The sequence below is a fragment of the Polypterus senegalus genome, chromosome 10 (assembly GCF_016835505.1).
Source record: "Polypterus senegalus isolate Bchr_013 chromosome 10, ASM1683550v1, whole genome shotgun sequence".
Taxonomy (NCBI): domain Eukaryota; kingdom Metazoa; phylum Chordata; class Cladistia; order Polypteriformes; family Polypteridae; genus Polypterus; species Polypterus senegalus.
Window position 1 is genome coordinate 121,156,632 of NC_053163.1, and position 18,631 is coordinate 121,175,262.

At 38.3% G+C, this 18,631-nt stretch overlaps 1 protein-coding gene across 9 annotated transcripts in view; it reads left to right on the forward strand.

Annotated features, from left to right (window-relative positions):
• Positions 1-18,631, forward strand: part of htr2cl1 (5-hydroxytryptamine (serotonin) receptor 2C, G protein-coupled-like 1) — a 740,469-nt gene that overhangs the window by 634,124 nt on the left and 87,714 nt on the right. For all 9 annotated transcript variants that reach the window (XM_039766482.1, XM_039766488.1, XM_039766486.1 and 6 more), the window contains one exon: positions 4,713-5,331. In XM_039766482.1, coding sequence (XP_039622416.1) covers positions 4,953-5,331 — 379 coding nt within the window. In that variant the 5' untranslated portion in view covers positions 4,713-4,952. The remainder of the gene's footprint in view (positions 1-4,712; positions 5,332-18,631) is intronic.

Here is an 18,631-nt window from a genome sequence, read left to right on the forward strand (position 1 = left end):
CAACCTTCCGATCCCTAGCCTCAGAGCCACCTCTCCGCCCGTGGAGTAGTGGTTACACGCTAAAACAGAACGTTCAGTTCCCGCCTGTGACTTACTAGTTTGTGGCCCCCAATAACTCTTAATATCAGTCTGTTGTGTCAGGTATCTGTGGTTCTAAAATGCATTACGATGGTGCAATATAAATTATTCGTAGTATGGCTGTTTGTATGATCAACAAAAAATGACAAACCTATTTTTTATTGCGCGTTGGCCTTATATTAAAGACAAGGAAAGATGGCACGCTTAGGCTGTTTTCTAATTTTTCTGATGTTCAGCCAGTGGGTGAAATTAATTTATTTAAATGAAAGAGAGACCCTTTTTCATGGAGAGACAATGCCTCCTTCTCCATTAAGCCCTCGTGCAAAAGTGACATTCTAATCATTCATGGAATGCTGTGGGTTGTAATGGAGCCAAGGAACTGGTGCCAAATCAGAAGATGAAACATGACAAAAAACACCTGAGTGTTTTGAAACCTATGCCAGCAACCACAGACTATTGCCAACCTTTCAATAAATCTTGTATTCAAAAATCATAGACAAATGCCAGTGATGAATTAATGAGTATCTGCACTTCACTTGCCTCTTTTGGAAATGGAGATCAACACTCTGCGGCTCTGGTTTAGCACTGATAAAATAAGCAGTAACTGCAGCACAGGTCCCACTCAAAAGAGCTCCTATGGCATAAGAAGAAAGTACCATTTAGGTTTTAGTTCAGGAGGGTTGCGTGTATGTGCAAGCCCTAATAATCTATGAATTATGATGAAGAGAAGAGTAGAAAAATATGTTTATAATAATGTGTGTCAATGCTTACAATTGCTATGGTAAAAGTATACACTTGCTTAAAGTGAATCAAGGAAGAAGCCCATGTCTGAAGACTATTGCAGGAAAAAGTGTGTGCATGTTGCTATGCTTAATTATTTATTTATTTTTTGGGGATTTTATTAAAATCAAATAATAGTCCATACAAATAAGTCAAGTTTTATAAGACTTTTTATTGAACATTCAATATTACATTACTTATCATTGCTGGCTTTCATTCACATAGTCATGGATTCCATTTCTGTTTTGGTAATTGTCAGTGTGACGGTTGCGCATTCCACCATATTAATGACAACTCAGGGTACAAAGATGTGGAAGTCAGATTGACAGGTGACTTTAAACTGAGGAAAATACATTTATTTGGTGGAAAACACACCAAGTGCTGCTTGATCCTGGCTAAACTTGAGCATTAATATCTGTATATGTGTGTAACCAGCACCACATCTGAAAAACTGTGTAGCACAGTGGATCATATTGCAAAAAATGTCTTTCTCTTTTGAAACAAGCAATAGTAGAGATGCTCATTAATAGTAGGAATGATCAGTCTGTTTTATCTTAATAACCAGATCTTACTCTGTTGATTAGAAAACAGAGATTACAATATATGACTAGCATACTTACATATTCCTAAATTCTAGAGAATCTAGGTAGGATGGAGTGAGTAAGTATAGGGCGGGAGGTAAAATAAAAACCACAATGCTGACACTTCAACAGAAAACAATGCAATATATATAAAGAAATATACAAATATGCATTTTTAGCTTAGTACTGTTTTGTCATATTAAGGATCTAGGATGACCCTATCCCCTTTCTTCTCTTTCCTACGAAGACCATCACTAAATATTCCATATCCCATACTCTTATCACACTGTCAAAACTGACTGCTTCTCTAGTTCAATACACACACCCTCTCCCCTTTTGACATCTGTAACCCCAGGTAATTAGAAAGAGTACTGAAAACAGACAGGAGAGAAAGTTATACATTTATTTAGCATTATTCAAATAGAGTATGCCATAAATAAAAGCAAATTATTGTGTAAATACCCTGCAACCTTTGCACTGCAGTTTTTTCACACATTGCATGGCTGCCCTAGGGTACCAATCGAGGTAGTTCATCGTGTTGTGGGTGCGGGAAAATGCTGTAAAATCAGTGCATGCTCCCAACTCTCGCCCCATTACTTGCGTTTCTTGAAGTGACAGCAGTAACTCACGGCATACTTGGCTCAACTTTCCCATCTTTTTTTCTCTCCTCTTATCATCTCTTCTATAGATCTCATAAAGCTAATCTAGGTGAGATGTGGTCATTCTGTCTCCAAGACAACGTTTCCTTTATAAAATTCCATTTCTTATCTCTGAAAAGTACTTTCAGAGCTTGTATGCTTGCGCCATTAAAGTCAAGCGAGCAATGAGAGGCGTGCTTGTGTAAACAAACAAGAGTTATAAGAAGCGCTCCTCCATCATCATGCAAACTTCATTAAACTAAAATAATGGTTCTAAAATTAGCTCATGCTTCTGACATGGTAGCCAACAGCACAGCAAGTTTGTAAAACTTAGGAACAGCTTTTGGAGCTGTACGTGCATTATGGTAGCAGATCTTTATTATACATTTGATTTAAATCGCTTCTTATCTATGATCAGCAAAAACATGAATAGGCAAAAATACTTTAGACTTACAATATAGTAGACAGTATTACATTTTATACTTAAACCAATTATTAAAACATTGAGACCATTCTCAAGCAAACACCAAAGTACTCCTGGATAAGGTACATTTTCAGCAGCCAACTAACATAACGAGCTGTTTTAACATAGCAGGCTCTTTCAGCATAGAAAGGAATAAAAGTATCTTTGTAAAATCAAGTAATTTGGAAAGGTCAACTTTTTAAACACTACAAGAAAAGGCCTGCCGCCTCGTGAGACACTCTGCTTTTTTCTCCAACAAATACAAATAAGAATATCTTAAAACATTTTATTTTATTTTAGAATTGATTTTTGTTGGTCATTCAAATTTGACAAAAATGCAGCCGAATAGTGTAAGGTCTGACAAGGACAAAACATTTTACTCTTCATAACTGGAATATAACTAACACTTTATAGTTGTTTACTGTTAACATATGCGTTTAAAATCAGGTAATCGAAGCTTAAACACAATATGAACATTGAGGGAATCTAAATTATTTAATAGAAACGGTAACACATAATACTGTAAAACAAAATTATGGATTTGCCATCCAGCATCCAAATTCAACACTTGTCCTTGGAACAATGTTATATGTAATACAAATTTAAAGAACATTTCTGCAGCTATGTCGGATTAAATGATAAGTTGTTCAGTGTTAATTGTGTTGCGCATTCTGCAGCATATGATCATAAGATCTGAAATGACATAAATGACATCTGTTTCCATAATCTTCATAAGTCAAGTCAGAACATTTTAATGGTTGAAGAACTTGACTGTTTTATTTAAAGATGAATCATTAAACCATTCAAACAATAGTTATAATTTAGGCAGTAACATTATTTGGAAAAAAAATGCAATGATTTTAAAACCAAGTTCTGAATAGCAACATTTGCAATTTATGAATATAATATAGTGACAATTATTGTATTGTGTCTTAACCCCGAGTCTGGTTCTTACACACAGCTTGCCAGAACAAGAATAAAGTGAGTCAGGGAATGGGTGGATGGAAAGATAAAAGTGTGATAGGAAATTCAGCCAGGGAGTTCAACAACAACTGTTTTTGTGGCAGTTTTCAAGAAATATGTATAAAGGGGGGCCAAAGTAGGTTTACAGTTGTGAGTATGCGAAACACAAAGTTTATTCTTATATTACTTATTAATTATTGTATTACTGTATATATTTGTATTTTTTGTCCTGATTTATCTTCTCCTTAAAGCTACTGAGTTAATAAAGCTATTTCAGTAATCATAACCTGCACATCTTTTTCCATGCAAACAAATATAAACCTGCTTTTGCCCACCCCTGTATATTACCATGCAAGACCAACACAATGTTAGAAAGATTTGGAAATGAAGCAATATTCTTTGGCTCCTCCAGCCACATACACTAAATGATGATGACATAACATGTTCAATTAAGCATTACAAATGCCAGGGTTTATTGTCATATTAACAATTAAAAGACACTCAAGCAAACTGAAGCTTAAGAAGGAATAGTGGTTAGTGCTGCTGCTTCACTGCTCCATGGAAACTGTTTCAATGTCACTCAGTTAGAAGAAATAAACCCCACATAATGTGAAGTTGTTTTTTTCTAGGGTGAGAACTTGTATCTATATTCTGTTTTTAAAAAGACACAACACATTTTACTAGTTTTCTTTAACACCTAATGATCAATGTTTCAGATGTTTTCCTTTCTTGCTATCAGACAGAGGTCCCATGAGATCCATGACACACTATCATTTAAGCAGTACAAATGGTTTTAATGTGCGTTTTTGTACTTCATATGAGTTTTGAAAAGTTGTAAGTGGCAATATGTCTGGTTTGTTATACTGAGCCCACATGTGATTTTCAGTCTTATTGCAGTCTTCCTTATCTCTTTGATATGACTAAATGTACTGTTTGGTATATGACCTACATCCCTATATTTTAATGGAGGACATGTATATCTGGAAAGAAATTGTCATATACTTGAAATGCACCTTAAAATTTTTGAAGACATCCATGCCGTGAATTTCAAGGATGCAAACAGAATTGACTGTGAGGGATCTACCTAATAGAGTAAGAGTGAGACTAAGAGGAAAACACACTCAACAGAGGTTCATTGCTAGTAAGTTTAAAAGAAGAATGTGTCTTTTCAGTTACTCTAATGAAATGTTTACTCTGTCTTTTTTACAGAATTTACAGAAGACCTAATTCAAAAGAAGACTTTTTGGAAAATATGCAATCATTAATATGATGGGGCCCTTATATGTAAAATATTTTTCCAGCATCTTTACTGAAGAAATGGACAGCCTCTTGGCTTGGCATGAGTTGTATTCTTTGACTCTAACAAGTTTGATTGAGTCTTTCTGAATCTGTGGAAAAATAACTTGAAAACCAACACATCAGAAATAAGATGTTCAAGAAGATCCCTGGATGATGAGCAGTCCCACAGGAATATTAGTCAGTCTTACGACAGTGAGCCTTGATGTCGGTGGACCTCATGGTGGCCTCATGGCTTGGCATGTTAACAATACACTAACATTAAACCAGAGTTTGCCCACAGCAGAGGCTCTAAATGTATCAGACCTAGAGGTGATTTCACGGATAACAGTGAAAGAGAAGAACTGGCCTGCCTTATTATTTGTGATCATCATTATTCTAACGATTGGTGGCAACATACTCGTAATTATGGCTGTTACCTTTGAGAAAAAACTCCAGAATGCTACCAATTTTTTCTTGATGTCATTAGCTGTTGCTGACATGCTGGTGGGAATTCTCGTCATGCCTGTGTCTCTCATTAACATCCTTTACAGTAAGTGTTGTTTTTGAGAAATTTTAACATATGTGCAGTTTTCATGTATTTTTCATATTCAGATTTATAACTCACATTACTTTTCATCTGCCGCTACTTGTGAATTTGACAGTCACAACACAGAATGTTGGAGAAACCTGATCTAGAAATAGTTTCCATGTATTTCTGAGTCATAGACACTCCCATGCAGGTGAAGAGTTGTAATATTTATGATTTGAGATTGTGGGTCGTATCTGGTATACTTTCTATGAGAGACACCACCTAAACTTACTATTCTCCATCCACAACAACAACAACAACAACAACATTTATTTATATAGCACATTTTCATACAAAAAAATGTAGCTCAAAGTGCTTTACATAATGAAGAATAGAAAAATAAAAGTAAAACAGTAAGAAAAATAAAATAAGTCAACATTAATTAACATAGAATAAGAGTAAGGTCCGATGGCCAGGGTGGACAGAAAAAAAAAAACTCCAGACGGCTGGAGAAAAAAATAAAATCTTTAGGGATTCCAGACCATTAGACTGCCCAGTCCCCTCTGGGCATTCTACCTAACATAAATGAAACAGTCCTCTTTGGATTTAGGGTTCTAATGGAAGGATTTGATGATGATGGTCACGCAGACTTCTGGCTTTTGATCCATCCATCATTGTTGGAGCATCATGAAGCTTTGAGTAGGTGGAGGTGGCACAGGCCAGAGAAGCAATGACTGCAGGACTGAGCCCAGAAACCCAGTGCAGGAACCTCATGTCAGTCTCTTGTGTTTGAAATCTCATTTTTTTATTTCCACAGCAGAGGTAAATTAAATGGTCTGTCTAATGAATTAACTTCTGGATTAGCACCTCAATCCAGTACAACATTAGTAAAACTACAGTTTCTACACTGGTTCATTAGGACATTGCAACAAGAATAGGCCCTGTAAGTAGCTCACAACAAGCCACCTCACCCTAGTCTTAAGAACTCTAAAATACAATTTACGATAGTTGCCACCTTGTGAATAAAAAGGAAGATATTTAGAATAAAACACATTTCTTTTGGGATGAATCTCAAGCATGTTAAAATTGACCTTACTGTGAGGTTTATGTCCTAGGTTTGTGGTGCTTAGTACTGCTGCCTCAGAGGTTCACACTCTTGGTCATGTTCTTTGTACATATTAAGACATTTCAAAGGTGTCTACAGTTTTAAGAGATCCTAAAATCAGCAAAAAATCTCATTGCAAATTATGGATATTAAAAAAGAATGGGCGTAGGAAATGTTAGATATGAATACAAAATGGGAGGTTTGAAATTTGAAAGTACCCTTTCTGTGAAGGATTTAGAAGTCACAGTTGACTCATCACCATCAACTTCCAGACAGTGCTCAGAAGCCATTAAAAAAGCTAACAGTATTTTAGGCTACATAACATGATAAGCAGAGTACAAGTCCAAGGGGGTTATGCTGAAGCTTTATGACACACTGATGGGGCCTCATCTGGAGTACTGTGTACAGTTTTGGTGTCCAGGCTAAAAAATGACAGAGCAGTACTAGGAAAAAGTCTAGAGAAGAGAAGTGAAGAGCAACTAGGCCGATTCCAGGGCTACACGGGATGAATTTTGAGATAAGATTAAAAAAGCTGAGCCTTTTCAATTTAAGTAAAAGCAGATTAAGAGGAGACATGATTAAGTGTTTAAAATTATGAAGGGAATTAGCACAGTGGATCGAGACTGTTATTTTAAAGTGAGTTCAACAGGAACATGAGAACACAGTCGAAAACTTGTTAAGAGTAAATTTTGCACATAAGCATTATAACATTTTTCGTCAGAGACACATGGAATAAGCTGCCAAGTAGTTTATTACTTCTTCTTTTAGGGCTAATTTTTTTTTGTTTCTTTTCCCATTAGGGCTGAATATTTTTTCCAAAAACTAACTTTTTTAAAAAAAGAACACAAAGCAATTGTTTAACATATCAAATCAGCAAAAAATATTTACTTTTGACAAATGTTACTGTTTTGCATGTTGTATGAGCCTGCATACTATATGATTTCACATACTATGATTTCACATACATGTTACACAGCAAAGTCCTGCAAAGTATGATATTGCTCAAAGCAGCCAATTGCATGCATTGCCACATTGCACTGCTTACAATATGTGTTGCATTGGTGCCTCCTTTTCAATTGTCTGTTGCTGCACTCTCTCACATATATTGTTAGTGTGTACTGTAGAGAGGCAAGTCACATGTTTCACATCGTGCCATGCCAATGCCACCAAGTTTTCCACCCGCATGTAAACCGGATTGTCACCTCTTTTCCTCTTCAGCCTGTCTGGCTTCAGCTGTGTCTCCTGTTCACCCTTACTGTGTCATAAGCTCTAATTCCCCTGCTCTGTAGCTCCATGAACAATTCTGGGCATGTAAAAAAATTGTCCATGTATACAACATGACTCAAATACTTTCCTGTATATGTAATTACTTTCAGGTAGAAACCAGTGTTTGCTTCTGCCAGTACAAAATCCATTATGCCATACTTTGTGGGGTTGTCTGGCAAATATTGTATATATTTTATCAAAGATTCATGCACAGACAAATCATGGCCAGGCTGATAAAATTGTTTATATGTTGGTTCCACAATGTCAAGCAGGGGCTGAACTTTATACATGAAGTTATAGCCTGTCTCACCCCTTGGGATTTGTGTCTGGTTATCACAAAAGTGAATAAAACTTTGCAAGAGCACGTACCTATCACGCGGCATAAAATGTCCAAAGCCACCAGTGGATGAAACACATTTGGACCAATGCTCCCTGATGTTATATCACCTGTCTAGTCCCATCTCTACTAGTAATGCCACAAAGCCCTTCATCTCATCTTTTGTTGTGGGTTTCCACTTTGAAAAATAAGAATGCAGTGCAAGCCGGCGATTCAAAAATTGCTCTGCATACCTGTTTGTCTCGTCTGACAGTAGCTGAAAAGCAGCATCAGGAGAGAGCAGCCTGAAGTAGTCCAGTGGCTGGTAATCTGTTATGTCCAACAGCAAGCCACGCTGTCTTGTGAAGTCTGGTAGCCAGTTTGGCTCCCACGGATCAATGTCTGGGTATTCCTTCCACACGAACCTTGCCGTAGGTGCGTCGGCTGTGCGAATGTACTAAGCTGGCAGCCAATCAGCGGTGGCGGCATCAGCTGGTGTCCGATCAGCTGATGTCAGTTTCTCACTCTCTTGCTCGATTTCCTGAACACTGTCAACAAAATCAGATTCTGAAAAATCAGAATCAGCAATTCAGCAATAATGCACAAAACATCGTCTGCTGTGTATTTTCTTGTCTGCACTCGCTTCACTCCCTCGTGAGATGTTGATGCCATCTTGCCTTTGTTTACATTTTGTAACTCACGCACATGCAAGGATTAGATGCTGAGTCAATGAGTTTAACACTCCTCTGAGCAGAGAGGGAATGCCTGTGACGTCATTATTAACAGCTCATTGTCGCCCTCTACACCTGTTTGTCGACATACACCCTCAATACCTCCTGCCGACAAAAGTCGACACCAGCCCCAAAAGACAGTAGGACTCTAAGGAAATTCAAAACTAGACTTGATATTATTTTGGAATAATATAATAATAATAACATGTGGAAAAAAATATCAACTAGTGTGGTTAGAGAGTAGGACTTCAGGGACTTTCAAAACTTAATATGAAATTGTTTTGGAGAAATTAGGTGGGTAGGATTGGCAAGCTTTGTTGGGCTGAATGGCCTATACTTCTCAAAAGTTTTTCTAAGAAGTTTTGTGATAGACAGAGAGATATTTTATACAGTAGAGTTAAAGGAGTTTATGACGTAAAAAATTTACATATATATATTGTGGACTTGACCCGGACACAGACAGGCGGACATGTTGTTACTCACCACCACACGTTTTATTTACAATATTTACAAATAAATAGATGGTCACTCAGATCCAGTTCCATGCACAAAACACCCCAACACTCAGTCCTGGCCACTCTAATGCCTTTCTTCGGGCCGCCTCCACTCTCCTCTCTTGCCTTGTCCTCTTCCACCCGACTCTAGCCTTGAATGAAGGGAGACGGCCCCTTTTATTCTCTCCCGGATGAGCTCCAGGTGGCTCCCGGCATTCCCTCATTGGCCGCGCCCCAGCGTGGCGGAAGTGCCGGCTGTTCCGGGTGTCCTTCCTAATCCTTCCTAATCTTCCCCCCAGCACTTCCTGGTGTGGCGGAAGTGCTGAGGGAACAGGTCCCCAAGGCATTGGGGCGCCCCCTGGTGGTGACCACGGGCCCCTGCAGGGTGGGGCTTCCATGCCCTTAACCCCGGGCCCCAAAGCAACCAGGAAGGCGGCCCCCACGTGATCCAGAGTGGGTGCAGACCCACATCCGGTCCCTCATGGCGTCCCGGCCAGGTCGTTGCCCCTGGTATCCTTGACAATATATATATATATATATATATATATATATATATATATATATATATATATATATATATATATATATGTAATTTAGTTTAAATACCTGTTACCAGCTACTGCGTTAACATTATAAATATGTAAATATGCTATTGGAAATACTATTAATTAAATAAATTATAGTTAAAAATAGTAAAATATAGTAATGTCTGTTGTGAAGGACATCCGGGTCCCATGCCCGGCAGGGACGCCCCTGCTACTTATGTTCCGGGGGAGCCGCCATGGGCAGTCCAATACCTCCCCCGGGACGCTTGGTGGCAGCCTCCCTGGCCGACAGTGACTCCCCAACCGCCCGCAGGGCTCCATGGGAGATGGAGTCCTCCACAGCTTGGTTGGGGCCCGGCGTGGCCGCTAGGGGGAGCTGCCTGCTTCCCACAGCCCGGTTGGACGAGCTTTCAGCCCCACCCGGAAGTGCAATCAGGACCAGGTGGTTAATCACCTGGAACGCTTCCGGGTGGACTATAAAAGGGCCCAGCCACCACCACTCGGTGAGCTAGAGTCGGGTGGAAGGAGGACGAGGCAAGAGTGGAGAGTGGAGCCGGCCCGAAGAAAGGCATTTGAAGCCAGGACTGTGTTGGGGTTTGTGCACTATTTTGGACTGTGTCTTAGTGACATTAACTTTGTAAATAATTGTAAATAAACGTGTTTGTGGGTGACATGAACGTGTCTGCCTGTCTGTGTCCAGGTCAACTTCCACACTGTTTTCATTGTTTTATTTTTATATTGTAAAGGCTTTAAATATGTTTAAATACAATCAGAATTGTAATATCTGCTTACCGTTTATTCTAGCATAACCTTGACTTGTTCACAGAGATTCTAAGCACCGCTCCAGTGCAGGTGCAGCATATTGTCTATGAAGCCATTTGTTTAAACAATAATGACCCTAAAATCCAAATGTCCATGATAAACACCAAATGTGTGCAGGTTTAGTACAATGAATGTGCTTTACAGGAATCCACATGGTATATTGTTTATATAGAGGTAATACTTTACAGTATAAGCATTCATTACTTAATACCAGAGAAGAATTTATATGCCTGGAAGCATTTTTCCTTTTTCATGAACTCTTTTTTTATTCGTATTAGAATTTAATACACATGAAGGTTACTTGCTATGAAATTCAAGACTTTTTGTGAGCAATGTGGTTACAATGATAAGCAATTCCAAGGCCAAGTCATTAGGTTTACAATGCAACATTAAAAATTCTGTAAACGCAATGTGCAGCTATTCATTTCTTTATTACAGAGAGAGTGTTAGACTCCCCCAGCCTACTACTAATAATCAGCATGTGGTTTATTATTTTAGGACAGCTACATGAAGATTGATGTTTATTTCTTTTTGCCAATCCTGCCTTTTTGTTTAATTGTATCCTGTGACATCTTGGCTCAGAAACAATGACCGTATTATTATAAAGTACATATGGCCCTCTCTGGCAAAAACAACATTCTCCCTTTAAATGTGACATACTGTGCATCCATTAGTACTCAGGCAAAGGAAGTCAAAGGGATGAATAAAGGACAAGATAACTGCACTTAGTACTTACCCGTTTAACCATTTAACAGGTAGTTACATTTTACTCATGGAGGGCATCTTGCTTATTTTGACCATTTCTGTCCAGTGGGGCATAAAGGTAATAGATGAGGGCAGGGACATAGCCAAATATTAATTTCAGGGTGGACATAAATTATAATTCCATCTAAAATCACTTTTTTGGAACTGTCATTGAATATATTTGGGGGACTTTGAATGCCCTCAACTACACCTATGGTTGAAAGCAATTACATCCATTTTTAAGCCTGTCTAATCCAAAAAGATGGCCATGGGCGCTGCCAGAACTCAGCTAGCATAAAATAAATAACATTTTCTAAATATGTTAAAATGTCTCACTAAGTTTTTTTTATTTTTTATCCTTTAATAGTAACTGGGGGACTAAACAAGAGAAGGACACAGATCCTTACACATGGCTGACAAACATGACTTCTTTATTGATTCTGCAGCGGTGTGTTTTTAGAGGCCTGTCCCAATGCTGTGAGCCACAAGTGCCTGCCTGCAGTAAACCAGCTCTAAAACAGCAAAACTCAATAAAGCTGGTAAAAAGGAAAACATAACTGGGCAAAAACAAAAACCAGTATGCAAAAAGGCATAAACAAACTAGGAGTTAATAACCAAAACATTCAAAGAAAAAGAATTTTAAAATAATGGACTTTTAAGTCTGTTTGTCAATGTATTTAATTTGTGACAAAATAAGCACTCTCTTATTTTAACAAGTTTTAACATCTAGCCATAGTGTAACATTTAGGTTTCACTTTAACTGATTTGAAAGTTGGAGCATTTTCTATTACTCTTCAGCGATTAATATCACATATTTGGACATGTTCACACCACTGTGCAACTGTTTTTGAAGGCAGCCATAATTGCAATTTGCAAGTCTGCTGAGGATTTGTTTTGCTGAGACGAGCGACTAATGGAAGTGTAAAAAAGAGAAATACTGGAGGCAAAATATACAATTTAAAATAATGTCTCGCAAGCTAAATCTGAAACAATAAAGTAAAATGTAATTGAAACTGTACAGAGTATTTCTTCATCTGTTTTAAGGATAAGTGATGTGCAAGAGAATGTTGCCTTGGGCGGGATGGATTATATTATTTATTGTCCTCTAAACCTGCTTACCTAGGGCAGGGGGCAGCCGGAGACTATCCGAGCACCAGTCACAGAGATGAATGAACGCCTTGACAGGACGCCTGCCCTTCACAAGATGAAAACACACACACCCACAACTCACACGCTTCATGGGATGGTTTTGTATTACCAGTTCACCTTACTGGCATATCTTTAGACTGTGGAAGAAAACTGACGCAAACCCTCGTGGGCCCACATACAAACTCGACTCTGGGAACACCAAGGGTGTGACCCCTGGATTTATTGCCATTAGGTAGACCACTGAGGCATTCCTTGTGTGATTTTGGACTATGCAAAAAATAAATTGTTTCTGTTGTTGTAGTAGTGCTACCATTGCATCACTGAATGCCTAATTGGTTGATTTATTAACATATTTACATTAACTGTGGACTTAAAAAAAATTCTTTATTTGAGACATTATAATAACATAGTTTATTCACTGGTGGTGCCAGGGCCCCCTGACTAGCCTGTAAACTCCTGCCATGCCCAGTGTCCAAGATTCTGGATTCAACTAACAAACGTTTCTGTGGTTCTAACTCGTGCCGTCATCATCAGGGCTGAATTTTGGGATCGTATTGCCTTTTCCTGTTATGGAAGCCATTTTGTATACTGTTGTTTCAAGGGGCGGGGTCTCTGGGGTCATGACCTCGAGCTCATCAGCAGACAGAATAAAAAGTAAACAGTTGCACTGAGCTTTATTTGCTCTGTGGACAATTCCTGTTAAACCCTTGTGATTAATTTTCATGGCTTTGATGGTTTTCAACTTATTGCCTGATTTCTGACTGTGATGTTTGCCTCCCATCTGGTTTTTCGGTTGTTTTATTTTATTTTGTTTTTGTTTGTTTTTCCTTTTGCACTTATCACTCAATTAAACTCATGAAATTAGTTTATCTATTTTCCTACAGATTCTGGACATGGTGCAAAAATCACTTTAGGCAGATTAGCACTTTCCATGACTTTTGGCTTCAAGTTTTATTTTTGACGCTGTGATTTATTTGTTTCTTTTGACTTTGACCAGTTTTGACCTTTCATCTTCTGAACCTTTTTTTTCTGTACTGCCATTTCCAGTCATCATAATTTATAAAATATAGTTGTCCTCTACATATTTCATTTTTATGTCAGAGGTGATCACTGAAACCAATCCCTAAGTCAGAGAATGTCTTTAATTCAATTTCAGAATTAACTCTCTGAGTTAACAATGTGAATGTCAAATGTCCATGTAGTATGTTTGGCTTTTGCAAAACAATTAAGATAAACAGTTTGGGACATTTTATTATTTTATCTTTCCAGACTATTTGCACAGACCCAGATCAGGTATAAATGACAAACTTTGTCATACAGACAATGTACGTATATTTTCAAACAATGCTGTGCTTTTTTTGGTCAAAATTGTATATCCATATTGAATATTCAAGCTGGACAAGACACCTAATTCTTTTTGCCTAAAACAACAGTAATGTTCATGTTGTTCAGCAGTCTGTTCATCCAGGAGTGGTCTGCCTTGTACCTTAAGTGGGTTTGATAGATTGATAGATTGATGGATGAAATCGATGTCTCAATGTTTCACTAATTTTGCAGACGAGTGAGTGTTTCTAAGTTTAAATAAATCTGCATTCACCTTCAGAGTATAACAAACATCCCACTAAAGAGTTCATCTTTAGTTAATACAATGGTCTCAATAAAAATATTCAGTTTTCATTGTGTTTCAGATGAAAGACAAAGTCAGTCTGAACTAAGGAGTGCAAAAGCTGCTCAGCATGGAGTCATTTAAATATGGTGTTAAATAAAGATCATATTGATTGTAGTGAAAGCCTGCATCCATGAGCAGAAACAATCAGCACCCAATGCGCACCATGTAGGCCTTAAAAACAAGTTTGCAAGTTGTTACCTTGAAGGATATTCTTCAAGTTCAGAGGACATTTTTTGATAATGAGCACAATCTCATCAAACATTCTGTTTTCATGTGTTGGAATCCAGCAGTTAAGACATCACCCTGGCAGGTGGCACACTCATTTTTCTTTACTTCTTTCAGTACAATTGACTAATAGAAATGCCAGTAAATATTTCAGTTAATAATATGTCATTTCTCCTGCAGGCCTTCACAGATGTCATTCAGTTAATTGCTGATGCTGCTCTCCCATGCAATCAGCACTCTGGACATCTTCTTCATTATGCTTTTTGTTGCCCTTCACAAAATCCCAGAAATAAATACAATGCTAGGAGGACATTTTTAGACCCCACATTTGCATGAAAGCCTTGTCAAGTCTGAAGGACGGCTGAAGTGAGTAGGGCTACATGGTTAGTTTGGAAATGAGTTAAGAACTGGTGGGTTCAATGCTCAATATACTTGTGTACAATAAATAAAAGAAATAGATATCTCTTATGTGTTTACTTCAGTTTAGCATTATAGAACACTCTTCAGTTAAGAGAAGTATAAAGTGCTTTCACAGATTTACTAATAAAAACAGTATCAGAAATAATAAGCATAATTTTTTACAAGAAACACAGGAAAATAAGATTTTTTATGGGTAGATAAGGAAATATTTTTAAACATTTCACATGTACAATTGAATTAATTTTGATAACACTGCATATTTAAAAAATCTAAAACTCTATAAAATCTAATTAAAAAGTGCTCCATTAAAAGCTGTAAAGACCAATCAGCCCTTAGCACCTACTGCTGGGTGTGGGCAGCCCATGAGAAGGGCTGGTGCTGCTGTGAAGCAGTCATTAGCCCATCTGATTATTCATTTTCAAATCTATTTATTCCAACACATAGTTGTGAAAGGGCGGAGCCTAGGAAGGTGGTATCCTTATGCAGGGAGCCAATTAAAAAAAGGAGTAGCATTATATAACAAAATTAAAGCAAATGTATTTGTTTTGATTGCCACCAAGGGTTTTGAATTTAGGAATATTTTTTTATGTTTTAATTTGTATACACTGCAATTAATGGAACATTCTGGACCAGGTCTACCTCATGATGAGAAGGCATCGCTAATCATGGTGTTTGAGAATGGCAACGTGTAGCATGTTGTTTGGCTCTTTCCCTGAGCTTTAAATGTGATCATTGCATAAAAGGAGATAGCAGGGACTCCAACATGATCCACGCTAGAGAGTAGCAACCTGCTGCAACCTGGGTGAATATGCAAGTAAGAATTTCACTATACTCTACATATGGGACTGCTACTACAATATTAATACAACATGTTTGGGACAACATAGCTGTTAGCTAAATGAACCAGCCTGGTGGACTGAATGGTCTCCTCTAGTCTGTTAAATCTCTTATGTTCTTAAACAAACTAAACAATTGTTAGGGTGTGCCGTGTGCATATTTGAGCTCTGATTATAAAACACCAACACTGTTTTATATACAGTATCAGTTTTTGATTTTTTTGTGACCTTTTTTCACATATTGATATTTGTAGATTTCTTTTTTGTTAATCAAAACTTTAATATAGAAAGATTTAAAGAAGTTATATTTATTTCACATCTTTTTGTGATGCCAACTTTGATGGTATTGCTACCGCAGTAGTGGGATTCATCAGCAGTCTGCAGTGCATGATATCATCAATGTGCCAATGTAAAGGTCATCTCAGGCATTTCCCAGTCATCTGAGTTTGAAGTACATATGCATATACTTTCTCAATTTATGATATTTAAGATAATGAATTAAGGCTTTGATTATTGATAATGATTTAGCGTGCAGTTTTTGGTTTTGGCAGGATAGGTGAATTGGCGACACTAATGTTAACCCTAATTTGTGTTTGGTGTGTGAGTGTGTGTGTTCACCCTGCGATGGACTGGCACCCTGTACAGGGTTTGTTCTTGCCTTGTGCCCTATTCTTATCTGGATAGTCTCCAGTACAGCCCCCCCTCAATGGTCTTTGGCCTCAATTATTTGGGGTAGAAGATGGAAATGACTTGACAAAAGATTTGAAATGATGCTTTGATATAGACATTTGGTTTCAGTCATTATTGCATTTTATCTTTTGGTCACTGTCCATTTATTTCCTGTCTCATATCAGTGAAACAGTACAGTCAATCAGTACCCATCAATCCATTTTCTGATCATGCTTATTGTAATTTTGCAGTGCTATTCCAGCAGCATTAGGTGGAAGGCATAAACAACTTTGTGTGGCGTGCATGTCCATTGTAGGGCACACTTTGCCTTTGCACACACAAAGCCATTTTATATTTAGCTATGGTAGGAGGGACCCTTGTTGGAGCAAACAAAAGTGTCACCTTCGATATCAAAATTACCTCACTCACACTTTGTCTCTCTTTCTCTTTTTCGTACCAACAAGTCCTTCTCATTTTGACAGGTTAAGCTTTTCCCTGAACACTCCTCTAGTCCAGGCTTCAAAACTTGAGGATACTTCTGGCTAAGCCCTGGAACTGCTTCTGGAGTCAGGGGAGGGACTGTATTTATTATGAGGATATACAGTAGACAGATTGGGAGAGCATGGGAGTCATGAGGTCAATGGAAAGGGGTGTGTGGCGCTCCCAATATCTTTGCAAAAGGACGAAGGTCCAAGTCTTTAGAGTCCTGGTCTATATAGACATGGACGCTATCCAGTGACGTGAGACGAAGACTGGACTCCTTTGGTACTGTGTCTCTTCGGAGAATCCTTGGGTACCCCTGGTTTGAGTCTGTGTCGAATGAGTGGTTACTAATGGATTCCTTAATGAGGCACATTACCTGCATTGTGAGGGACCGTCAGTTATGGTACTACAGACATGTGGCACGTTTCCCTGAGGGTGATCTGGCTCACAGGATCCACATTGTTGGGGACCCAAGTGGCTGGACCAGGCCAAGGGGATGTCCACGTAAGACCTGGCTGCAGCAGATATAGGGTCATTTCCAGAGGGTGGGACTGGACTGTATGTCTGCCATTGCCAATCAGGAATCTGAGCTGTTTCGTCTTGTGGGGGGTGCAGAAACACGCTGTACCAATGCCTGCTCCCCAACCTGACCTGACCTGTGATTTCCGTCCAAGGTTTTAGGGCCATTTTTCAGTGGCATTAACTACATAACTTCATGATGTTCATTCCCATAAAATTCCAGTATGAGTTTGTCAATTGCCAACTTATGTAACTAAAAAGAAAAAGGTGGTGTAGAATTTTAAATAGTAGCTGTGCTTTTACTGTGAAATATTACACAATGACATTCTGCAAGTCAAGCTTCTTAGCAACCTTCATAGTTTACTTTAGCACTTTCTCTGGCTCTGAGGCCAGCAAATCTTCACCCTTTGGAAAGACCTGGTAGACCAGATGGCTTGATATTACCAGTCCCTGAAGGTATCCCTTGGTGGTGGATCTCTTGACTCAGTACTGAGGAACTTTCTGGAGTCTGCAGAGATGTAGTTTTAAACAGTTTCAAGGTTAAACATTATGTAAACACCTGGTTTCTTATTGACCTAAAGCAGTTGTCTCTGCTTTACAGCTTCTTACAATGCATCAGACATTCCTTACTTTACCTTTGGACTTAATGCTGGGTTTACATGTTCTCACAATGTTCACATGTATTTCATTCCTTAAACCAGAACAGTTTATTTAGTTCTTTGGTGTAAGTGGGAGTTTGTTTGTGCGTACAAAGTGTATTTTACAGTCTCAACTACAGCATATTCAGGGTAAATATCTATTTTTTGCCTTTTGCTACCAAGGTTGCCTTCTACTTCCCAGTCATCACAGCTAGACCAAGCAGGTAGGAAAAACGTTAACCTTCATTTCAGGTAGTTGGTTTTCGTTGTCACTTAATGAAAACTGTGTTTTGTCGCCACAGTTTTGTGGACCATTGCTGCAGTTTAGTTGAGGATCATTATGTGTAATATAAGTTGTTTAATGATGTGAATAAAGTAGTTGTCTTTCACCTTCATTTAATGGCCAGAAATTACAAAAGTGTGTTGTGCTTGGACTGCTTTACAATAGAAATGTGGCTCAAACAAATGCAGGACAGATGTGGCAAAGCTGCCCTTACTAAAGCTGAATAGAAATGGCATCATTTACTTTAATTAATGAATTACAAAGCTAAGTCATATGCACTGACCCATATGAAAACTACCACACAAACAAGGCAAGCAACATCCTGAGAATCAAAATATCACCCCGCGAAGGCATCACCAGGGATTATAAAAATGCTTTTAATAGGCAAACATGCTTGAATGATAGGC